At 36.0% G+C, this 26,946-nt stretch overlaps 1 protein-coding gene across 2 annotated transcripts in view; it reads left to right on the forward strand.

The window, feature by feature from the left end:
* The first annotated feature begins 754 nt into the window (after window positions 1-754).
* LOC134538557 (suppressor APC domain-containing protein 2) overlaps window positions 755-26,946 on the forward strand; it is an 81,142-nt gene continuing 54,950 nt past the window's right edge. The window contains exons 1-2 of one of the 2 annotated variants that reach the window (XM_063379979.1): window positions 755-832; window positions 22,120-22,244. In XM_063379979.1, coding sequence (XP_063236049.1) covers window positions 22,130-22,244 — 115 coding nt within the window. In that variant the 5' untranslated portion in view covers window positions 755-832; window positions 22,120-22,129. Of the gene's footprint in view, window positions 873-22,119; window positions 22,245-26,946 lie in introns of both variants that reach the window. The other variant, XM_063379978.1, reaches the window with a different exon arrangement.

A 26,946-nucleotide genomic window follows, 5' to 3' on the forward strand; every position in this document is an offset into this window, starting at 1 on the left:
CATCCGCCGCATCACTCGTCGGGAAGTTTCCCTCACTAGCAATGTAATCAGAACCGCCACTGGAAGGGGCCGCGTTCAGAGATGTCTATCTGATAACAGAAATGGCCAGGGGTACTATAGCACTGTGCACCACGTGCCAGTGCTAATAAACCACCACCACCACAAGTTTTAGCAGTGCATTCTTTTCTTTCAATTAATACGGCATCCTGGGTAGCTTGAACAACCCAGTGAGTCCTTCAGTCGGCACGTCTCTGCCTCCAGTCAGATGGCTGGACTGAACCCTGGGACCCACTTTCTTTCCTTTCGGACTCAACCAGCATAGGGATGTAGACGAAGCGGTGTCAAAGTTTCCCTGACATATACAATGCAGATGATCGTTAAGTAATACGATGCAAACATCAAATAATTATAAATGTTTGCTTAGGCCTATAATATTCTGATCTTGCCTAACAGTAAAGTTTGTGTACAAACTACTCAGCAATAAAACCGAAGTATATTTTTTTTTTGTTCCCTTTCGATCTTCTTTTTTGATTCTGGCAACTAAATACCACACAATTTGGCTTTTTTACTTTTCAAATATTCAAATTGCCGTTAGATATCATGCTAATCCAGTGCCAAAATCGTTTGCAGAATCTCAGCGACATACATGCGCATTACGAGAAAAAAAATGGATGTGGATCTGGCTAGCCTGTTTTACCTAAGTTATGATTACGTAACACATAGCAACAAACGACGTAATCTATGCTTTTGGTAAAACAAAATAAGAGCTTGTTTTGTTCCATGTATAATGTTGACAACGTAAGAAAAAAGTGACACTTGTTGCTTGTTGCCGGTAAATGTGATTTTTGTTAGAGTTGTAATTATCATCTTATGTAAGTAGTTTTCGCATCAATTGATAATGTTTTCGAGCTGGAACATATATTTGACCATTCAACTTGTCAATTAGCTGTTTTAGTTTGGTCCAGCTGTTCGTAAATGTAGCATTATTTGCTCAAATAAACAGAAATTACTTGCTATATTGAGATTGTTCTATGAAATTGGCTGCAAATAACAAGTTTATGGTTGTTATTACCTACATGTTAATTTTTAATCCAACCTATTGATGAAATTTGCTACCGGGCTGATGCTCTGTCGCAAGATATTCATTTTAACTCATTGTTTGGTAAACAGACATCTTTCTTGACCACAAATGTGAACACATTTTCGCTCAATTATTACGTTGTGGCTTTTCCATTAATTGAATAATAAATTTGCAAAAGTTGATGTTCTGTGTTTGACCCTGAAAACAGCATTAATAAATTCACACTGGTTTATGAGAGATTACTATTTATAGGTTGCATTACAATATCTGTGCATGGATGCGGCCACCACAATTCTTTGCTTTGATTGCGTTGCTGATCCTGTGATGTTTAGTGTTTGGATATTGTAATGCAGTGGACAGTAAATAAAAATTTAAAACATTGTTAGGCCCTACTGTGCATCCAAATCCCCTAGTGTCAACATTTGACATGAATGTACGTAAGATCAACCATTTTTATTAATATAATACCTCTATTGACTAAAGTAATCCTAAACATGCACACAAGCCCACACAGGAAACCTAAGATTCACAACAGTTAATTCCAAGGCAGCATTCTTACATGTTGAGTTTTTTCACCCTAGTTTTTTTCTCTCTGTTTACATACATACACATAAAATTTTTATTTAAAATTCCATTTACAGGGTATTTGGTTATACGTTGTATGCTGGTTAGTTAAAACAATTGGTAATTTTGAAGGAAAACCACATTTCTGAAAATTAAAAAATTTTAGGAGTTGACCATTTTAAGGTAATATTGTGAGAGTAGTCGGTTCGGATAGGTTAAATACATAATAATACTTTAAAATAGTGGTTGGTAGGTTAGGTAACTTTATCTACATTATTTTATAGTATTTGTAATGTAGCTATACTAACCTAACCAAACCAACCATTCACATGATTTGACAGTATTTTTGTTGTTGTTAAACCAACCAACTATTTAAAAAATTTTATTGTAGCTTGACAATTCTCTAATTTCTCTGTCACAAGCGAGCTGCAAAATTCTGTGAACTTCGGAACGAACTGTTTGGGCTTCCGAATGGACTTGTGTGAATCTTAAGTTTCCCAACTTTCTATGCTAAAGCACGAAGACAGCAGCCACGTCACAGCACAGGCTACCAACTGTAATTTCTCTGAAACCATTAGGGAGTTGCAAACGCTGTGTTGAAAGTAAATAGAGGAACGTCTGTAGTACTGAAAAACACTAGCCTATGTTTAGTTTTATTATTTTATTTACAGGAAAGTCGCTATGTAAGAATTTTTGCAGGATCACTTTATTTCCAAGTCTTTGAGTAGATGTGCAGTCTTCCCACAAAATGTAAACCATATGAAAGTTCATTAGTTTTTAAAGTGGTGATTATCTAGGAGAGCAGTGGATCTGTCAGAAGCAAGTCAAAATTAAATTTTTTTTGTGAAATTTATGGCATTTTTTATAAATCTTTTGGGAAAAAGCATTGCAATATTTCAAAAGTTTAGTGGTACGGTAGGTACCTAGTTTTATCATATTAATAGTTGGTTATGTCAGCTAAATTAATTACATATTTGGTGACTTGATGTAAGTTTTTGGACATACACCATTGCTAAGAACTTTTTCTGTTGAAGAAAAACTAAAAACTAAAAAAATAAATAAAAAAACAAAGAAATAAATAAATAAAACCCCCAAAAAGACAAAAAACACAAAATTAGGCAAAAAATTGCTGTAGTCAACAAGGATATAAACACCACAAAATATTTTGTAACAGGAATATGGTCAACAAAACAAAGAAAAATGTACTAAGAGAACGAAAAAAAAAAAAAAAAAACCAAATGATGACGACACAGAAATAATGAACCCAAGGGTCATTCCATGTCAAATCAACACACCCATTTTACATGACCACTTTGGAATCTCCTCAAATTTTGTATAGTGGTAGTAGGTACTAAAAATAAGAAAAATATTTAATTTTAATTTTTTATCTCAAACGGTTTCCAAAATACAGCTATGTAAAGTTTTCAAAAAAGCGCCCAAAAACGCTGGACGAGCGTTTTTCAAATTGCTCTAGAACCTGTTCTAATTAAGTTAGACAGGTGGGAGTGGTGTCATTTTACTCCATTTTTTATGGGCTTTTTTTGACACATAACACACCATAGGTTGTAATAAAGTTTTTTTTTCTAAACTCAAAATCAAAATTTTGATTTTGAATATATCAAAAAGTGCGTCCCAAAAAATTTTGAAAAAATTCCTACAAGTAGGCTATATTAATGGTAAGCATAAGTTAAAATTTCAAAATGGGCAGATTATGGCTTCATGGTTAAATATTATCTGCAAAAAGGTGAGATTTTGGGAATTTTAATTTGGTAAAGATATTTTACTATGTTCTATTTTACCAACATCAGTAATGCTAATAATTTTACTATCTATAATAAATCTACACAAACATAGGTGTTGGTAGTTATGGCTATGGTTATGGTTATAATAAAACGTTTCAGAAGTTTTCTTTCACTTCGCACAGTTTGCAGAGTCTCTTCTTGAAAAATAACTACATGAAAACTGTAAACTGGAAACTAGAATTAGTTTAAAAATTAATAAACTTTGTTTACGCGGCAATGTAGCGATAATCGAGGGTCGCCATGATGGTATGGTCGTATTTATCCCGACAACAACATCGTGTACCTTCGGGAAAGTTCGTATTGATATTAATTTATTATTGAGGTGACTGTTTATTAGTTAATGTCTTTATATAAGTGGATTTTAAAATATGTAGGTATCATTCAAGTAATTTTTAAAAAACAGTAAAGAATAAGCTAGAAAGTTTTAAGACTAACATTCAGACTGTAATCAATCTGCTCCAGCAGGCAGGAAGGAGAGGGCCTGTGGGGGGAGGGGGCAAGCTTTGCTGACAAGTTGAGACCTACACCTCACAAGAATAGCTCACATAGCAGTTCGTCTGAGTCTGGTGCTCTTGTCAGTAGAATCAGTAGTTATGCTGAGAACAGTGATGTGATAAAGTATTAGTGAGTGTAACTACTAGTAATGTGTGACAGTAGTGAGTACTAATGATAATACAGTTATGTAATGTACATTATACATGTCAATATTTTTATTCAATTAATTATTATTTAAAGACAATTTTTTGTTGAAACTTGTAAATTGCAAAACGGTTTTAATCAATTTTAAATTTTAGACTTTAAAAAATGGAGAAAAAAGTTGTGTTTATTAGATTACAATGTTTTAATTCCTTAAAAAAAGAAAATCATACAGTCAGGGATAAAAAGACATTAAGAAATGTCACATCATGGATGTGCAGTTTATATCCTGAAATTCCAAAGGAAGCTAAAATTTGCAATAAATGTAGGAAAGAAATTACAGCTTTGAAGACAAACTTAAATGCCAATCAACCTGGCCCTTCAGCTAAGCCTTGCTTAGTGGCATTGAATGATGAAATGTCCAGTTCGGATTCAGACAGGGACCCTAACTTTTCTATTTCGAAAATAATAGTAGATCAAATGAATACTTCTCTTTTGGAGCTAGAAGAGTCTCCTATTGACAAAAGGAAAATCCAATCCAAGCAGTATGCAACAACCAAAGCAAGAAAAATTCACTCTGCAATGAAACGAAAACTTTTTGTAGCAGCAGATCCATCATCGTCCAGTCAAGAGGACGATCTTGACCAATCAGTTTTACAAAACCTCAAAGATCAATTTTCCGTTTCAAACAATCGTGTTAAGAAATTAATGATACTTACTTGCCTCCCAGAGGGTTGGGGGATAAGGAAGATTATGAGGGAATTTAATGCGCCAAACTATATGGTAAGACAAGCAAAAAAAATTTTAAAAGAGAAAGGTATATTAGAGACTCCCAATCCCAAGCCTGGTAAGACGCTCTCAGAAGATGTTGTAAATACTATTCATTCCTTTTATCTAAATGATGAAATCAGCAGAGCAATGCCCGGCATAAAAGATTGTGTATCAGTTGTTGAGGCAAATGGAAATAAAACCAAAATATCAAAACGTCTTATCTTGTGTAATCTGAAGGAAGCTTATACTCTGTTCAAGGAGAAATCCCCCCACATTAAAGTAGGATTCTCTAAATTTGCTGAACTAAGACCAAAACAATGTATTTTAGCAGGCAAAAGTGGCACGCATGCAGTGTGCATATGTACTATCCACCAAAATGTGAAGTTGATTATAGAAAATGCCCGATTAGGAACTCTAACTAATGGTGAATTGAAGTCGTACAAGCAGTGTATGGTCAAAATGCAATGCAATCCACCAGCAATAACATGTGTCATGGGTGAATGTGCCGATTGTCCTGGGGTTACACCTATACAAACAATTCTTGAAGATGCCTTTGAAGAAAATTTGATAGAAAATGTCACCTTTCGTCAATGGGTGTCTGTAGATCGTTGCACTCTTGAGACTTTAAACAAATCTTCAGAAGACTTTATCACTTTCTGTTTGGAAAAACTTTCACCTCTAATAAATCATGATTTTATTGCTAAAATGCAGTCTGCTTTCATCAATGATAAAAAAGAAAATTTAAATGAATCAGAGTTTGTGATAAACCTAGACTTTTCCGAAAACTACACAATTGTGGTACAAGACGAGGCTCAGAGCTACCACTGGGCTAATGAACATGTAACTCTTCACCCTTTTGTAATTTATTACAAAAGTGAAGACAAACTTAAACATGTCAGTTTTGTTGTGGTATCAGATTGCTTGGAGCACAATACCGTGTCTGTTTATACGTTTCAAAAGAAACTTATTGAATTCGTGACAAAACATTTCCAGGCATTACCAAAGAAGATTTTCTATTACTCTGACGGGTGTGCTGGGCAATATAAAAACAAAAAAAACTTCATAAACTTGTGCTACCATAAAGAGGATTTTGATGTTGAAGCTGAATGGCATTTCTCAGCTACGGCTCATGGAAAGGGCCCTTGTGATGGGATTGGTGGCACGGTCAAGAGACTAGCCGCTAAAGCTAGTCTACAGCGGCCATATGACAGTCAAATCCTGACAGCCATTCAACTTTATGAATGGGCAAAACAAAATATCAATGGAATACATTTTACCTTTTCAACCCAAGAAGATCATATTGAATCTGAAAAGTTTCTCGAGGAGCGTTTCAACCAGGCTATTACTATTAAGGGTACTCAAAAATTCCACTGTTTTATACCTGAACCATTGAGTCTCTCAAAACTAAGAGTTAAAGTTTTTTCGGAAAGTCAAACTGAAGACACTGTAGCTGTTCAAAAATCACCAGATAAATTGCAAATAAGTGATGTAAATGGCTACATAACGGCAGTGTATGATGAAAAGTGGTGGGTTGCTTATGTTTTGGAGAAGAAGGAAGAAGATGATGAATTAAAAGTAACATTTTTACACCCTCCTGGACCGGCAGCTTCATTTTCATATCCAAGGAAGCCTGATGTGTTGTGGATATCAGTAATGGACGTCCTCTGCAAAGTTGATCCTACAACTCCTACTGGAAGGATTTATACACTTACAGCTGAAGAGACACTAAAAATAACTCAGGCAATGTCAAGTCACAAGTGAATTTGTACTCAGTAAGTAAATGGAATGCCTATTTGTTCATGTACAAACAATTAATACTACCATACACTACATAAACCGTACTGATTTTAGAAATCAACTCTCATTTCAAATATGTTTTACCTATTGAACCCATTGCATGCCCATTTTGAAATTTTGACACATGCTTCCCATAAGTACAACCTACTTTTAAGAATTTTTTCAAAATTTTTTGGGACGCACTTTTTGTTTTAATCAAAATCAAAATTTTGATTTTAAGTTTAGAAAAAAAATTTTTATGACAACCTATGGTGTGTTATATTTCATAAGAAAGCCCATTAAAAATGGAGTAAAATGACACCACTCCCACCTTTCTAGCTTAATTAGAACAGCTTCTAGAGCAATTTCAAAAACGCTCGTCCAGCGTTTTTGAGCGCTTTTTTGAAAACTTTACATAGCTGTATTTTGGAAACCGTTAGAGATAAAAAATTAAAATTTAATATTTTTCTTATTCTTAGTACATACTACCACTATACAAAATTTGAAGAAGTTCTAAAATGGTGAGGTAAAATTTTAATTCAAAGTGTGTTGATCTGACATGGAATGTCCCCCAAAAAAATTCAGCACAGTGGTTAAAACGAAACAAAAACACGACAAAACGAAAAGACGAAACAAACACAATAGTTTTCCAAAACAGAATAGAACGATAAATAAAAAAACCACAAATGATGACAGCACAAAAATATTGAACCCAAAATAATTCAGCACAACAGTTGAAACGAGATAAAAACACGACCAAACGAAAAGACGAAACAATCACAATAGTCCCATTGCACAAATCTTTCAAAGATAATACATATTTGGTATTCATTACTTAGTACAAATGTTTTATTTCAGTAATGTAGCTGACCTAATCCAACAAAACATTTTTTGCAAGAATCAGCAACATGTGCGAACATCTAAATTGGAAAACATGAATAATGAAACCACGAGTTCTAAGAAATACGAATAGTTATTAATTAACTCACCTCAGCAACAACTTCCAACTGTTTGCAACATCAACATTTCAAATGACATGTGAATGTCTTGTTTCAAGTATGCAATGTGGCGAAAATCATATCCTTTCATAAACATGCCACTGGAAGATATTTATGTCTCTTAGATAATGAAATAATACATTTATAGCTTTGCAGTTTTTCAAATTATTACAAAAACTTTCAGTGAGTTACAAAAATTAATTTTCACCTTTTATTACCTTTTTTTAATGTATCCCTCACATATTTAATTACCTTTCAAACAAAAGTGGTTGGTATAAACATAGCTTTTGAGACATTATTTGCCATGAAGGCACACAAGTGGACACACAAAAAGAAAGAATAAACTAAATGATAAACATTGTTACTAATTGTAATTTATTGAAATCATTTACCAGGGCAATTCAATTGTTATGGATGTAACAATTGCACATGTTATACTGTTTTCAATTCATAATAGAAACCTAGTGTAACCCCTCATATTTTTTTTGTACAATAGTCTAGCCTTGCTAGTTATTTATTTAAATTTATAGAATTTTAGCATTGCATAGATAATTGTTATGAATTATTAAGTGGCTGTTACGGACATAACTCAAAGAAATAAGGGAAACACGCTTTGTTTTGGAAACTTTTTAATTTCTGCGAGTTATGGTACTATTTTAGAAAAAAGAAAACATAAACACATTAAGGGCAAGCTTCAAGGTCGCGGTTGTGAATCGTGGTCACCAGATAGTGCTGGGGTGGAGCTGAGAGCGAGAGATCGCAGACAGAGATAAGACCGTGGCAGCGAGTGGGCCGAAGGGTGGAAGGGGGGCGCCGGCGGGATCACGTGTTCATCCGGTGTTGCCAACTCTGTGTCCCACTGAGGAGCACAGGCGCGTGCCTGGCTAGGGGTGGACCGTTAGGCGAGCGACACCCACTCAGCAAAGTTTCAGCACTAGAAGCCCGGGACAGCCGGAATCTTCATTGGGCATCTTATAGAGCAGGATTTTTTTGGAGATGAATTCAGATAATACGACATTGATAACGTTTTTTTTTTAAATTATAATCCTACAACCAATGGTCAGTTAAACTGAAATCTATCGCATGTCACGTTCAAGGATGACGTGCACTTACACGTCCCATAACATAAGCCCCGTCACTCTGGCGGGTTTTCCTACACACACATTTTATTTTAAAAAAATTACAGTAGTCTAGATGCGTTTCTTGAAATAAATAAATATATTATTTTATTTTTATATATTTATTTATTTCAAGACACAAATATTTCTTAAGAAATAAAACACAATGTACATACATATATATATATATATACTTGCTACACATTGGCAATGTAACGAAATGTAAAAAATGAGGACCTAATACAAGGTATTAAAACTTAAGTTTATAAAAGAATTTCCAAGTGCAAGTACAATAGGCAAATCAAGTATTCCGTATCGTTGCAAACTTGTAAACTGAAGTAATCTGTTAATTAGTAGTATAAAAATAATTTATTATAATTAAATATCGTATTCCTTACACAGAAAAAAAAATGTTTTTGGACATTTACACAAAATTCCTTTAGAAATCGGTTGCCAAGAAATATTTCGTAATATTACAAGAGAAAATATAGTAAATTTCTACAAAACATTGTTATGGTTATTTTTGAATTTATGATTTGCGTTTTTCGAAACAAAGCTGGATATTTACTGTCGCGCTTACGAATATTGCAATATAATATTAAAAATCGACTTTTTTGTACAAGAGTAAATTTTTGAACCCTTGGAAAATATAATAATATTTAGCAATTGGACTTCATAATTGTTTATTGTGCTTTTGTATGTGCGCATTTAGTCGTGGAAAGCTATACAGGGAAAAGTTTACAAATAACTTTAACTAATTCAGGTACTGGGACAACCGAAAGCATAAATGCCCAGGCAATAATACAATCCCACATTTGCAGCGATTTGCTTTCGTGCAAATGTGCAGATTTACAAATACTATCTGTAATTTTGTGTGCATGAATATTTCAGTTTGATTGAAAAAAAATTACAGAGTACTGTCTAAGCTTTCCAGTATAAGAATCAATAGTGTTTCAGTCATATATTAGCTGTAACCACGGTAAAGTTAATATGCTTGACGAGCTGTCAACTTTGCAGATGCAGCGTTCCTAAAGAACTATATAATATGTGAACATGGAAATTTTTATAGTTTGTCTTTTATGATCTACAAGCCAGTGCGGACAAGACCTACAAGCAAATGTGGACTGACAAATGACCATATTAGACAAAACAAGGTTGGTTACCAAATCTGTTAGACCTTTTACCTGAAACAGGGACGGAAAGGTAAAAAGAGGCGAAAGAAGTATAGGAATGTATGTCCGGGCACAGGCGCCAGGCGCTGGTGCCGGTGCCTGGTCAATGACCGACTGACCTCTGACGTCACGGCGGTCATCTTGGACTCAAGAATTCCTCAAAATAACTCAACATTCCTCAAAAATGACTCAAAATTTCTAAAAAATTCCCGTTTTTCATGGAAAAATTCCCGTCTTGAGGGAAAATTTACCGTTTTTAGACATTAAAAATACCAGCGGCTAGAAATATCCATATTGAGGCTTAAGCATCCATGTCTACAGCTTCCGATAAGAGCCCGTCTACAATAGTCCGAACCTGTGCGTGGTCCGTGTCCTTATCCGAATGTGAGTGACGTCACATGGTCTCCCCGAAAACTGCCCTGTCCACAATTGCGATGTCCGATGTCCGAATGTATTGATTTCTAAAGTTGTCACCAGAGCGCAGTAAATGTGCCAAACCAAATGTATTTCTTTATTGTTTTGATGCTTTGTAGTTTGAGATTGAACTTATGAAAGTTGTGGGAGTTCAATATTATATATTTATTCGGTAAGGCAAAGTGGCAAATGTAAATGCTAAAAAATCACATTTCAAACGGGAACCGGAAATTCAAATATTGTGAGTGTTCTGTTCTTTTTCTGTGTCCGCAGTACACAGGTTGGGGCAAAAAGTTCAAATTGACGAATGTCTTCGGACCAGGTAGGTTTGGACCTTCGCCTACTTTACGCATAACGTCAGAGGGTCACATGGACCAATCAGCGACGAGTGTCCTTCGGACACAGTTTAGGACATTGCTATTGTAGACGGGCCTTATGCCTCTGACATCATCATTGAATATTTCATCATGTAATATGACGTCACCGTTGCAATTTCCGTTACGGCAGCCATCTTGAAAATCATTATTTATTATCCGATTATAATGAAAAAATTAAATTTTTTTATAAACATAACTTTTTATAACTTTTTAAAATTTTTCATTAAAATTGGATAATAAATAATGATTTTCAAGATGGCTGCCGTAACGGAAATTGCAACTGTGACGTTATTACATGATGACATATTCAATTATGACGTCAGAGGCTTATCGAAAGCTGTAGACATGGATGCTTAAGCCTCAATATGGATATTTCTAGCCGCTGGTATTTTTAAGATCTAAAAACGGTAAGTGGGAAATTTTGAGTCATTTTGAGTAATTTTTGAGAAATGTTAAGGAATTTTTGAGTCCAAGATGGCCGCCGTGACGTCAGAGGTCGGTCGGTCACTGACCCGGCACCGGCACCAGCGCCTGGCGCCTGTGCCCGGACATACATTCCTATACTCCTGGCGAATCGAATCACAGCCAGTATTATCAGCCTGGATAGGCCTATAAATAGAGATAGGTAAATTTCGCGCATTCATTTTGTCGCAAGCTAGTATGAAAACATTTATACTGTTCCACTGAGTTCATTTTTGGGCGATAGTTATTTGGCTACCCCTCTGCGATTCCCAACTAGGAGAAAAAAAAGCAAATCAGGTAGTGGTGATCAACTAGGATAAGAAATCAGCCAAAGGAAAAGCAAACATGGAATGAGCACATGTAAGACATTTAATTCTATCCTGATTCCAGGTTAATTCACGAAATTTCCGAGTCCCTACATAGAAGTAACGTGAAATCAGTACGTTTGTACGAAGGTTCGTATTCACTTAGTCATTTTATCAATTTTCTAGAAGTGGCCATCCAAACCTCATTAAAAAAATTATATTTCCTTTCAGTTTCCCATTACCAAGGAAATAATGATAAATCAGCATTTATTAATACACACAGAGATTTTCAGTAGAGTAAAATTGTGCTTAATGCATAAAAAATAATTATATATATACATATATATACATATATATATAATTACAATTACATAATATATATAAATATATATATAATTATATATAATTAATAATGTATATGTGTGTGTGTTTGTGTGTGTCATTGAAATATAACTTTACTTTGAAAACGATTTTTTTGCGAAACTGAGATCTCACCAAGATAAAGAACTTCGTTTTAAGTTAGTAAGAACTACACATTAACGTAGTTATATGTTTTAATCATTAATTTCAGTTAAGTGTAGGGCATTCTTAGCTGAAACCGATTTACGTTTTTAATATTCAATTGCTGCAAGGAAAAAAAATCTCATAATAATAAAACTTTAATAAAACCTGCCAGAATTTGAATAACTTTCATCCACATATAACTTCACAGCTAAAGTATTACATAATAATTAAAGGTGTTTGCATTGATTTTTAAAAATTATATTCAGGCAATTAATATCAGCTGAGAGTGTGTCAAAATAATTACAAGAAATGTTTTATGTATTTGTGAAACATAAATACGGTTCCATACGTTTCAAAGCTGTAAATTTTACAAATATTTTTCTTTATTGATCAGTAAATGCAGCGATATGAGTTAATCTTTATGAAGGATTTTATCAGAGGATGTGGCTATGACAATGCTCAAAAAATTGGTATTGTGAAAAATGTGTCTAAATCAGAATTAACACAATATTAGATTAACTTTTCTTTAAAAAATGTATTTACCCTCTGCCATAATGTTTAATGCTAATGATTGTACAACTATTGGTAACCGTGTATTAATTATTACATTTACCGGTACTACAAATAGTTATTACGTAGAATGACCACTTCTTAAGTTTCTGCGAAATGTGAACCACAGTTAAAGAAAATACATTAGGTTTGAAAATCATGTTTTATATTTCTTATTTTACAAAGAATTTAAAATAATAGTGACATTAACTCATGCAGTATAATATATCATACAAAATAGAAAAATGAAAAGAAAAATCACATAACTGATAGTAGAAACGCAGTTTATATCAGCATAGAGACCAAAAGACACGTATATTACTGGAACATACAAAACAAATAAATAACTATAATCAAAATAAACAACTATAATCAGTCTTTCGGAATTCATTGTAAACAATATTTTAAAAGGTATGTCTCTACAGAATTAAAATATAAACTTCAGATAAAATTATAACCTTATACAAAACTCATGGACAGTTACTTCCAAAAAATTTTTTTCTTCTCTCGTTTAACTTAATGTTTTCGATGTTAGATCAAATTTGAACACAACAGAACATTTTATGGCAATCGTCCAGAGTTTCAAAGAACAAAAATATCTTACTTCAATTATATTTACATTCATTTATCCCTTGCTTTTTCCGGGTCAGTTTTGACGTCTTGATTGCTTTTTCTCTGCCAAGCTTCTTTCAGCTTCCAAAATGTAGCCTGGTTCTCTAATGTCTCTGTCTATGCTTTGATTTTGCACCACTATCTCAGGCAGAAAACACCTACGATAAAATCTAGTCAGGTTCGGCAACATTTCTGTTTCCCGCATGAGCTCATCTCTTTCTACTCTTTCTACTTGTAAATTCTTACTAACAACAGACATTACCATGAAATAACAGTATTCGCGCTATGTATGTTTAAAGTCCCTTGCAGCTGATAAAAATAGAGGTGTGAACGTTTAAGAATTAAACTTCCGTTTCATTCACACGTAGAAAAAACTTTCTTTTTCTTATTGCAGTTTCTTGGAGCCCTTGGTCAACTGCAGAAGGCACACACTTGATTTCAACAATCGCATTTTCTTCGACCACAAGTCCGTCAGGGCTAGCACTGAAATATCCGTATTAGAGATCCAAAAATAAAACACACTTCTGTACAACTAATCCGGTTTGTGCTTGAAACCTCTGAAAGGCAATATGCTCATTGCGACCACCGTACTCCATGGCCAGTGTCAAAAACGGGGGCGTGTAAAGTAGGTAACTGTTTAACATGATTTGAACAGGACATAGATTCTTTCCGGCGACAAACAACGCCGAAATTACTGACTTTTAACCGCACACGTCTCATTTTGTGCCTTAGCTCACAATCAGCTAGCATTTTGTTCGTTCCACGATATTAGTTCTTTCTCCAAAAGTGACTTGCAGTGATTCGATGTAATCAACATTAATTACATAAGTTGTTTTGTCACAGAAATAATACTTCTAAATATACTAACTTGTGCACCTGTTAGATGTCAGACATGCAATTATAACATGACAATAATATACATTTTTAATACTATTCATTACTATTAAATAAAAATAAACGTTAATTATATAACGTTTTTCAGTCACATTATAGTAAATATAAGACGTGTGTATAATCACAATGGCAGACCATCGGTGAGTGGACAAAAGCGTCACCGAAACTCAGAAATTCTAATTTAGTACTACTTTTAACGTAAATTGATTTTTACATTAAATTAAAATTTTTAATAAAATTTTTGTTTTACATAGACGTCTAAAATAATTTATACATGGTAAAATTTAAAAATGGAATTTCATTAAGCATATTTTACAGAAATATTTCTGGATTAATTTCTCAGTTTCTGTTTTATAATCTATTGTCGCTGACAATAAGTGCCAGCACGTGAAATTGACAGTAAATATTACAAAAAATTATAGACAAAATTGCATCCTAATAAAAATGGTATTTATAGTTGCATATAAAATCAAAACTGTCCCGCATGCATCCGCAATTTTACGGCTAACATTGTCACTAGCACACCAGTGTAATGTATCATTAATAAATTTTCAAACTATAGGCTTATTTTTACGCATAAAAGGAAACGTTAAATTCGTTTGAAATTTTTTTAGAGCAAATATATTTATCAACTCTTACAAATGTTAAAAATTAATTTCCAGGAGTCAGTTTTCAATATTATTTTAAAAGTTTTACAGTAGTTCACATATAAATGTCTCATATCCGCGTATGTATAATAATATATATAACATGTACGTACTTATTATTTTTAGCAGTACGTGCCAGAAGCATTTTCTTTTTTAGCGGATTTCTTTCGCTTTGATAATTGTGGCCGTTTCTTGAGACATTTTGTGCTGCCGATAATCGCACACTGCGTACCAACACTTGATAAACTTCGTTGAATAAGTCACACGTAGTCGAGCGTTCCGAACACTAATACTACACAAGAGAGAATGAGTGACCTTGGTGAGACGCTGGCGTCAATCACCTTTCCCCATCCCTTCCCATCGTGCTCGGTAGCCGAGGGCGCAGCTAGCCACGGGCCTCAACGCCATAAAAAAAATTTCTTACAAAAAGTTATAATTGACAGAATGTGAGTATCGCTAGATTTTTTTTATCTACTCAGCTCTACCAATAATATCAAAGTTTGAAGCAAACAATCATAATGTAATAGTTTGTGCGTCTTCAGAAACATTTCCATTTTCAGGAGAAGCCTAAACCGAAAGATAGCAAAAGCTATTCTGTTATTTTTTAAACTCGTTATTAAAATAAAATGTTATCAAGTATGTGTAGATATTCAGATAGGAATTTGAGATCTGTGTCACAATAAATGTGAAGTTAAAAATTTTAATAAACATTTGGTTTAGACAGGATTGTTTCTATGATGCGTCGGTGTGCATAACAGTGTGGCATAAAATCCTCCTAAATTATATTCGAAAAAACGACCACAGAAAAAGCTATTTAAAATAATGAACAGATTTAATTTGTGAAGACGAACTGCGCGAGCACAATTTATAATGTTTTTAATAAATGCCATCATGCTATCTGTTTTTTCTTTTTATTTGCTGTCCTGTAAAGAGTTAAACACTAACCAGTGAAGTTGTAAACGCAGAACTGTCACTACTTCGCGCGCGCGCGAGGCGTGACAGATGACTAGCCCATGTCCGTCTCCCTGGCTCACAGTCGCGAGGGGTGGGTGACCTTCCAGGAAGGAGCTGGCAACATGGCAGCCTGTCTCCGCGACCTCGCGCGTTATCCTCACCCCCCTGCCACCCCTCGTCCACAACCACGTGCTAGAGCCCCGCGGCCTCAATGTTTCCATTACAAATAACCATCCTGTGACTTTGTTTTTAGAGATAGAGTATCAGCCCGCTGACTTTTTTAAAGAATTCAACTCAGTCAAGGTTTCAGTACAGCTGTTTAAGCGATTAAATGAATAGCCTGAAAACTATGATACTTTGAATATTATATCACATGATATCACCATCTTGAAATAAAAAATTAAAACTTTTGAAGCTATAGCGCTGTTAAAGTCTTCAAAATCTACAACATGGTTTTTGTTTGACGCAGTTATCACAAAAATTGTGGAAATCGCGCGGGAATTTGTTTTGCATGTAAATGCCTATCCCGCGGCCGGAGTGAATTTGGTTGAAGCCCGGCCTTAAGAAAGTTCCAGACTTCAAAATAACATTCTTAAAGTTTAAGTAGTTTCCCTACATTTTTTATTAAAATTTTATTTTTATTTGCTACGGACGTAACATGTGTCACGGACGTAACATTTGTAATCTGACCTCTTATAGATTAAAAATTAACCAAGAAAATCTTATGAATACATAAAAAACAGTGTTACTAAAAATTTATAAAACAATTGTTACTAACATTAAGCAAACCAACGATAAAAAAAAATATTTACTAACACATGTTTAATATCTTAACTTCCTAAGCACATTTTTTTTTAGTTCTCAAATAAAGGAAATAGTTCAGTAAATGTTAAAGTTGCTTATTTTTTCTCTCCAGAGAAATTTGTAATTTCAGTAATTACACTTATCTTGCACATACAACCTTATTTATAGGATTTTAAATTTAAAATAAAGTGGGATGATCTGGAAAGAGTAGCCTTTCTCGAATATCTAGTGAAGGTTCTTTTAGAACACACACAATTTCTGAAATGTCAACATCACATAAATCATGTTTTTCTGGCCATACATACTGCTTGTTTCTAATTTTCTTAAAAATTTAACAGATACAGTTTCTTCAGATTCACCAACAACCTGTCAAACAAAGTTATGTTTAATTCCCCGCTCTGATTGAAATTTTACATTAACCCACTGTCCAAATGACACTGACACAATAGCACTTGAAGTAGTTTCATTTTCTTCATTTGCAGCACTTGCTTCCTCTTCAATTATTCTGAAATTGAAGGTTTTGCCATCTTCTTCCGACAACATTCCACTTGTTACTTTGTATTTATCTACAGTACGAACACAATGCACTCCGTGAGTATTTGGAATTGCTTGAATGGACTTCCAGCGTTCCTCCAACTTTGCACAATGACTAAGAACTTCTGTTGCTGGGACATATATCAAATTAACTTTTAACGTAACAGATTGCGCACACTTCATAAATGATTCACAGTCAGTTACAAATGCCTTTCTAGATTTTACCTTTTGCCACACATGATGTTTCAGCATTCCTCCCACACCATCAACTGCACCTTTACCGTGTGATGTGCAGAAGAAATGCCAATTCAACAATAAGTCGCAGTCTTCTTTTCCAAATGTGATATTTGCAAGTGTGTACATTTGCTTGAAATGCTGACTTGCTCCAACAGAGAAAATATGGACCTGATCCAAGCTGCAGAGATTGGATTTGCCGTCTGCCGCGGTCTCGTGTTCGAGGTCGGGCGCAGGTCCTAGCGGGGTGGCTGGCTTTCTTAGAGATTTCTGTTCCGGGAGGGCTCCAGGCTAGCTCGGTGTCTAACCGTGTGATGGTCGTGGGTTCGTTGTCCCAGCGTGGTCCGCTAGAACCGTCGGCGGTGATGGAATTTGTTTCCTGATTAGGTTGGGTTGTTTAGGTTAATTTACATACACTGTTCGGGTTGTTCTACAGGTCGCACGTCGCGCACGGGAGGTGCGGGGTGGACGTTTTATTGTTCACGATTTACACTGGTTCATTACATTGGGCGCGAGGTCTACTCGGCGGTACATGACTGCCAATGAGGCGTCGGAACACCTAGAAGTTTTGATTACACTATTTTTACAATTACACTTGACAAAACAGCACTCTGTGGTGCTTTTACGTACACGATTACACTGCACACGTTATCTGAGAGGGACACCTGCGTGCCTCTACGTGTGTTTACTTATTAAGTCCTCACGCCAGTCGCAGAGCGTTCGATTAGCATCGGCTAATCTCGTAATCGGTAACTTGCGATGCGCGGGCCCACCTGTGTGGACCGCGGCTCGCTACTAAATTAAAAACACGTTTAAGCTTCGATGTAGCCTGTGCCTGTGCACTGGGCGATTAACTAAAGTTCTGGGGTGGCGGGAGACGGCCCGTACCGTATACTGCACGGCCCCACGTAATGCTTTGTGTGGGGCGTGTTAAATTGACGCGGCTGGGTTAGGCCCTACACCGGAAAAGGACCGGGCGCACACGGGGAGTATTTAAAAAAAAGGTTTTGGTTGTGACTATAATTACCAGATGGACGTTCGGTGAAACAAAGAGATGCTGGCTCCCCGTGGGACGTGCGTCCGTCCCGGTCCGCGAGTCGCGCTGTACTGGTGTCTTGCCCTGGCGCGAGGGGAGGGGTGAGCTCCCTGTCGCGCCAGAGTTTCTAAAGTTCCCTTATTCGTAAAAATCTATATAATTAACTAATTTTAAGTGGCTCTAAATTCACATAATAAAACTTAATGATTAACTTAATATCTATATATGTTTTAGAATTGACATTTAATAAGTTTGTCTAAAATAAGTTTGAATATTAGAGTCAAGCTGGAGACTGTCTGTTTCTTGATAACTACTCCAGTGGCGAATGATAATGCTAATTTGGGGCGGTTTGCGTTACGTCACACGTTTCACTACTGAATCTAGGCTGAAGGCCGCAAGGGTTGCACTCACAGCTGTTTTAGTAGAAAACTACACGTGAGTGACCCGGGCACTCCTACGTCGCACTCTACTAATTAGGGGCTTTTGTTTGTTTTTGATTACTTTATTATTGTGTGGGGAAATTTGTAGGCACGGGGAGTGCATTGCATGCGTAATTAAAATGGTTCGCTATTCTCTACCTTGGGCTGCGGTCCGCTCACTTGATCGGGTGGGCCATGGCTAGGGGTGCTTTCCATTAGCGGAGCCGAGTACTGGCGGGTGCAGGTCGGGCATTTAGGGGGGGCCTTCGGCCGTACGATGTCAGATTTCAAATCTGCAAATATTGTTTGGTTGAAAGCGTGAACTGCTACTTTATCATGATGCATGAAATCTGAAATAATTGCATATGATATTACTCCTGCTTGAGTGTATGCCACTGCTGTGTAGATACTGATTTGACTGTTATTCCAGTGTGCTGTTTGTATCTCATCTTGATGACAAATACTGAAATTTTCACTAAAATCTACTTGTAGAACACAAACAGATTCATTTACTAAATCAGATTTAGCATGTTCAAAGTACATACCCTGCTTTTCCTTCACAAAACAGTGGCTCAGAAATGTTGGAAGTTTCTTCTCCAGCTCAACCAAAGCATCTAGTACAGTACCTTCCCGAAGTTCTTTAACTGTATGCCCTGATGAATCACTAGTCCACTGATACCATTTTGTATTTTTTGTAACAAATTTTCATCAGTTTTTTCAATTGCTTCTTCGTATTACTTCAAATTTCCACACTGCTGGCATGTGCCCAGCATACACGGCTTGTTTTGACGATTACAAACCAATGTCTCAACAAGTTTTCTGCTTTATTGTGGAATATTAGGAATACACTTATTTATGGCACTGAGAAGAAAGTCAATATTAGCATGGTAACTGCATACACAAACATTAGCTGGTGTTTGTGATGAAAGTAGCACATGTTGAGGCCGAAGAGAAGCAAAAGTCGACAGACTTCAGGATATTCGTTTTGAAAGTTTCATACTTCTGACACATTCATGTATAGATACTTCTTTTGTTGCTTTTCTTTATGGATCCCAACTTTTACAGTGATGCTGTCTTTTCTACCACATGCTTGATAAGACATGTCATCTCGCTCATAGTAACCTGTTATTAAATTTCTCGCTGTGTCAGATAAAACATTTGAACCTTGTGGAACTTTGTTTTTTGCCAGCAATCCATGCCTTTTAGCAAATGTTGCCACTACTACTCTCTCTTTCGTAGTGCTTCTAGGTAGTGACCGTTGCACTTTGGCAACTGCTTTTCCCAGGACTGGAGGAGATTTATAAACCTTCATTGGTTATTCCAGTTCGAAATGTGTGACCTTTTTACGGTTATGCTGTTTTCTTACTCTTCTAGAAGATTTGACTGACTCTTCTTTCCTTTGGCTGAGAGATATTTTTTGGCGAGCTGCTCTTTTCCTTAATTTATCTTTTTCCTTAGCATAAGCTTTTTGCTCCTCTGTTTGGTTTTGACGGTGTTTTCTAACACACTCTTTCACAGGTGCAATTTCATTGAAAACCCCTTGAATCTGTAACTAATCAAAAGACTCAAGTTCACATCTTAATAATTAAGTTTTATTAAATTAAATCAGGCCCCATCCAGAATAAGTTGTCAGCAGTTCACAGTCAATTAAATATCATTCATAATGAGCAGCTGTCAACATAATCGTAGCACAGTGATTGTACCAGACATAATAAATATTTTTTCAATTGAAGAAAAGTGTAAAGAGTGGTGGACATGTCTTTAACTGTAAATTTTTTATATGATAAAGGAGTTTGGTAACAGAGAGTACTGTCCAGGATGATTCATTTTAGGTTATGTTGATATGCACATTCTTAATTCTGGATGGTGCTGGATGGGGCCTAATTAATTCTAACAACATTAATACAACATTCTTTAATAACATTTTAAAAATATTTACCTGTGGGTTTTTGTAGGTGAAATCAAACACAAGATTCACTATCAGAAAACGAGGAGAGAACTTGGCACCAAAGAGATCAATCTTCCCTCCAAATTAATAAAAAGCATTGCTGCCAAAATAGATAGTCAAAATATTCCTTCAGTACAGTTTAAATATCCCTGTAATACATGGTTGTCAACATAAGTTATAAAAATTCTTCCTTTTGTGGGATGAAAATATCCTTTTTTTCTTTACTTTAAAAATACTTGTGGAATAATATGTTACATCTGTAACACTGTTTTTTGCAAAAACAAAATTTATTAAATTAAAAATAAAAATTAAGGGATGCTATTAAACTTAAGCCAAAAGAGCAGCATATACCTATTATTAAAATATTTTACTTAATTCAACTGCTATTCAAAGTTATTTAAAAATTATGTTACAGACGTAACATTAAGCACACTGTGTAAGAATATTTCATCTTGACCATATAAAAAATAACATAACTATATAAAAGGTACAAATATAATTAAATAACATCTATCCATAGTGAATTAACCAAGTTCTATTACTACAAACATAATGTTAATATAATTTTTTAATTTATTTATTTATTTTAATTTTTAGGAATTTTTTACCACACATGACATACACTCAAAGTTAACAAACATTTTGCCAACATGAAACATAAAACATTGATGTTGTGCACATTATGGTATATTACAAGTAGGGTTTATTAAAAATTAGGATTTTCTTGTTTTGGTTTCAATTTGGGTGAAATTACCCACCAACAAATTTTATTGTCAACTGAAATTCTGTTTATTTTAGGCCTGTGCGAAGCTTTGACTAAGTGAATCAATTAAAAATCTTTTTAATATTTGATTTGACCTGGCCAGGAAATTTGCTATTCATTTTTTTTAAGCTTCATTTGTGATGCAAAGCTTCGCGTCTGATGTGAAGCTTCATTTTTGTTGCAAAGCTTTAAAACATCGGAAGTCTTAAGATTCATTCATGAAAATATTTAGGTTTTTTGTGTTGTATATGTTTTGCTTGGTTAAAGTTGGTCACTTAAAAAATTAAAAAGTGACAGTTTACTTTTATTATTATTATACATGGTTATTTTTCAATTTTTATTGTATTATATTATATAGGGCCCAACATTCAGTTCAAACATTACAAATGCTAGACTTTTTTTTAATTTCAATCCTCCATTTTTTGAAATAAGATTAATACAGCTTAGCCAAAAACAATAGGTATTCGGAATTTGATTCAACTTCGCAAATATTTCAATCATTCTGTTTGATATTCGCCTATTTTTTTAAAAGTTGTTTCTAAAAATGTTCTTTCACAAGAAGTATTGGTTGGAAATTATGTCAATAAAAGTTTTTGGAAATATACGCCTGATAACATTTATAATTTTTTATTTTCTGATGATGTCAGTTATTAGAACCCAGTTTGTTAACACCTCAGTAAATATCTGTGATTTTTTTCTGAAATACCTTCCATTATGAAAATTATCTTGCTTTTTTTTTTTGCAGAAAAGGAGACATGTCACAAGCTCAGCCTGCAACTCTGGATGGCTTGCCGAAACAGTTTGTGGTGGCAATGCGAACTTTGTTTGATATAATGGACGATAAGAAGACAGGCTACGTAGAGTTTTCCGGTGAGTCATCTATTGCTTTGTCTAAATGTTATGACACAAAAGTTATAAGTAGAAGAAAGTTTTTTTTTTTGACGTGATAATGTCTTATAAATTAATGAATGCCGGCTGCACGCACAAAAAAGCATGACTCATTGTCACATTCCACCTGAGCCGAGCGTGCTAGAACCGGCGAACAACCGTGCGAGAAAATCTTCTATAATATCAAACAGGTTAAGGCGGGCTTTTTAACTAATTGTTCGTGATTATATTTAAACAAATTATTTAAATTAAATTTGCAAAAACTGTAAATAATATTTGAAAATTAAAAAGTATGCAATTTTTCATCAATGTTTTCTTATGACGTTACCTATCACGTAAAATTATTGTCCGTAAACCGACTTTACAGACAACCCCCGTTTTAATGAACATTCTTTACCCTGCTTTTGTTTGTATTTTTATTAGCTTATAACTTATTCAAACCTGGTAAAGAGATAAAATTACACAGTCTATTGTTGATGGGCACCACTCATCAGCTGCATGTATGAAAAACAGTTACCTCTGTGTTAACCTGTTAATGTGGTACATTTAGTTCACTTTTTGATGTCTTTCCAGTGTAGTTTCTGTAAGAAAATTTTTTATCAGTGGTGGAATTTAAATGTTTCTTGCTACTTCCTTACAATTATTTTCACTTGAGAAGTTTTTAACATTCTTGACAAATGCTTCAATTTCAAATAACATTTAAACAAGAATAAATAATTATAATATGCCTAGACTGGACTTAGAAGCCAAAAAGTATAGTAAAAATAATTTTTTATAGCTCTATACATATTATGCCATCAACACATATATTTTTAAACTTCTCTTATATTTTTATGGTTTTTTACTGTAATCAAGCCATTAAAAAATGAAGTTCAATGTAAGGAAAGGTAATGCACTTTGTCATTAAATTATTGTTAAAATAAATGTACAAATGTTATTTTAAAATATAAATAGTGTTAATTTTTGTTCTCTCTGTAAACTTTCATGAATGCTGCCGGCTGCCAGGTTTCTGAAGTGATGTCATTATAGGATTACATTCATTAGCCAATCTCAGAGAATACAGTATGAACAAAATTAAATAAATACTATCACCATCAAGGAAAACTCGCAGCTCAACCCGTATAGTTGCACATAAGGGACAAAATGTTGAGTGATTGAGCCAGTATAGCTGCAAGAAAAGCTCTACGTGTAAAACTCTACGAAATATAATTTCATGTGGGGAATACATTAGTACAGTGAAAATGATTTAATCTGGCATTTTATGGTTTGGTACATTCTTTAAACCGGCATTCTATGGTTCAGCAAATTCTGTAATCTGGCATTTTGTGGCTAAGCACATTGTTTAATCTGACATCGTATGGTTCGGCACATTCTGTATCCAGTATTTTATGGTTCAGTCTATTCTTTAGTCTGCCATTCTATTGTGGCAAAGCGTACTGGGTAAATAAAATAGAACGGGGTGAGTAGGCTGTAGAGCAAATTTATTATGACATAAATGTAACAAACATAGGCAACATGAAAATAAACCAGAGGCTCTGCTACAAGCTTGTTGCTCAAGTAATGATGACAAAAAATACTGCAAATATAAAAGAGGGCATAAATAGTGGGTATTACAAAGATAATGTCACAAAAAAAATTCTATCACTATAAAATTAAAGCCCAAACTAAAACATTGAATCCCAAACTACTAAGAACTGTTATTAACATTGACAACTTTACTGGTATGTATTTGCACTCGTAATTTGTACGAAAACAGTTAGCAAAAAGCAGCTAGCAAAAAGACAATAACAATTATTATAAGGGCTGCGTAAAGATAACTCAAATAAAATATATATCAAGGCACTGTCTCTAGAACCAATAACGAATTGAAGTGCCAAAACCAAATCTAACAAATGAAATCAAAACAAGCAAATAAATACTGAATACTGGTGACAATGACAATGGCCGGGTGACAGTGACACAAATTGTTTACCCCAGGAATTGCAGCTCAGAGTAGTTTCTGCGAAGAGTTGTCATCCTCGCAGAATCACCCCTAGGGCAACTTGTGGTTCGGCGGCTGTGGTATATTGTGCGCTGCCAGGTTGGCAACGCACGTCCGGACACACAGTTCCGGGATGGGAGGCTGGTGATACACGGCCAAACAAAGACTGAGGCGCAGTTTGTACATTGTAATCCCAAGGTTACTACATTGGCGACGAGGATGGGATTGGTTTCTTTGCGTGCATTACGGCTCGTGTAGTGTTCAGAAAGAATGTCGGGGTTTAAAGTTGAAAGTTTTACGCCCGGCGAGGACACGTGGGACTCGTATGTCGAAAGGCTGGAACAGCTTTTCATCGCAAACGGCGTGGGAGACAAGCCAGAGGATCAAGTTAAACGACGTGCAATCCTTATTTCGTCTGTAGGGAAACAAACGTATGAAGTGCTACGCAATCTGTGTGAGCCCAAGAAGCCATCGGAGCGCACCTACAGCGAGCTAGTCACTTTGTTGACGAGCCATTTTTCTCCACGGCCGTCTGTGATTGCCGAGCGTCACAACTTCCACAAGTGTGTCCAACAAGAACAGGACACAGTTTCAGATTTTGTGGTGAATTTAAGGAAATTAACGCGCTCTTGCAATTTTGGTACCTTCTTAGACGCCGCCTTGCGTGACCAGTTTGTGGTAGGGTTAAGGGACAGAAACATTACCCAGCGGCTTTACCTGGAAACCGATGACCTCACCTTCGAAAAGGCAGTAGGCATAGCAGTTCAGCATGAAGCGGCCGTGGGAAATGCAGCCCTTCATGTAAATGTGCCGAAAGTTGAAATTTCACACGGCTCGGCGGAACAGACCGAGGGACCAGTAAATGTACACGTGGTGAAAACACGTTCGCGGGAAGATGGTGTCAAAAACCAGGGCGGGCCTGGGTGTTTGTGCTGTGGAAATGTTACTCATTATGTGCGTGACTGCAAGTTCCGTAAGTACAAGTGTAATAATTGTAAACGTATAGGACATCTTAAACGAATGTGTCCGAACTTCATGTCGACTGATACAAAGGACCGGACCCGTCATAATTATGTTGTGCGTGAAGACCCTGATTGCCAAAGTGTACACACGTCGGACGAGGATTTTGCGTCTGTATTCCAGTTGTGTGGGTTGGCAGCCAGATCACGACCTTGGGTTATGGAGGTGTCGGTGGGGGACGTGGTGCTGGATATGGAAATCGACAGTGGCGCGTCCATATCCGCTATTTCAGAAAGGCTGTATAGGATGCAGTTTTCAAAATACCCCTTGTCTCCGACACGGGTTAGTCTCAAGTCTTACACGAACGGTGTAATACACCCATGCGGGACAATTACAGTACTGGTGCAAGTGAAATCGAGCAAGCCCAAGAAGCTAGATTTGTTTGTAGTTCCAAATGGAGGCCCTCCACTTCTTGGCAGGGATTGGTACGATGCTTTAGAGCTGCCAAAACCGAGTCTCAACCATATCAGGGCCACTTCAGATGAGGACAGGTCAGTGCTGAGTGTCATTACCAAACAGTACCCTGCCTTGTTCGATGACGGTTTGGGTACGTTCATTGGAAGTAAGGTGTCACTGCATGTACGTGAAGGGACAGCACCAGTCTTTTTACCTGCTAGGCCCCTGGCCTTTGCGCTTAAGAGTAAGGTTGATAAAGAGCTAGACAGGCTTCTGGGGTTAGATGTACTTCATCCAGTGTCATTTAGTGAGTGGGCCACCCCAATCGTTCCCGTTGCAAAACGTGATGGTACGGTCCGTATTTGTGCTGATTTTAAGATCACAGTCAACCCTAACCTTATTGTGGAACATTTTCCTTTACCGCGAGTTGATGAGTTGTTTTCCAAGCTGCAAGGGGGGATAGAGTTTTCTCAAATTGATCTTTCCCAGGCATTCCAGCAGTTGCAGGTCGATGAGAAGTCGCAGGAGCTGTGCACTATCAACACGCATAGGGGATTGTTTCGGTTTAGCAGACTCCCTTTTGGAATAGTGTCTTGCCCCGCTATTTTTCAACGCACAATGGAGCAAGTCCTACAGGGGTTAGAAGGTGTTGTGTGTTTTCAAGATGACATTTTGGTAACAGGCGCTACCAAGGAAATTCACTGGCGAAATCTTCATGGACTGTTACAACGTCTGCAGGACTCTGGTTTCAAGGTAAATAAAGCGAAATGTGCATTTTTCCGTTCATCAGTCTCTTTTCTGGGGCATAGGGTAGATAAGGAGGGGTTGCATACGAGTAATGATAAAGTCAAAGCAGTAGTAGATGCACCGCCACCTCGTAGTGTCAGCCAGTTGAGGGCATGGCTAGGTCTGGTTAATTACTATGCCCGTTTTCTGCCTAACCTAGCCACGGTGTTGGCACCTTTACATGAGCTTTTGAAAAAGGGTCACAAGTGGGTTTGGGCACAAAGCTGTGATTCTGCCTTCAAAGAGTTAAAACAGCTGATTGTCTCCTCACATGTTGTCATACACTACAACCCGGATTTGCCAGTTCGTTTGGCATGCGATGCGTCCCCATATGGTGTGGGAGCAGTCCTAAGCCACATCCTACCCAGCGGGGAAGAGAAGCCAGTTGCATTTGCTTCTCGCACCTTGTCGTCTGCAGAGAGAGGGTATTCTCAGCTAGATAGAGAAGCCTTAGCAATTATATTTGGAGTTAAAAAGTTCTTTCAGTACTTGTACGGCCGA

This window comes from Bacillus rossius, chromosome 13, assembly GCF_032445375.1.
Source record: "Bacillus rossius redtenbacheri isolate Brsri chromosome 13, Brsri_v3, whole genome shotgun sequence".
Classification (NCBI taxonomy): domain Eukaryota; kingdom Metazoa; phylum Arthropoda; class Insecta; order Phasmatodea; family Bacillidae; genus Bacillus; species Bacillus rossius.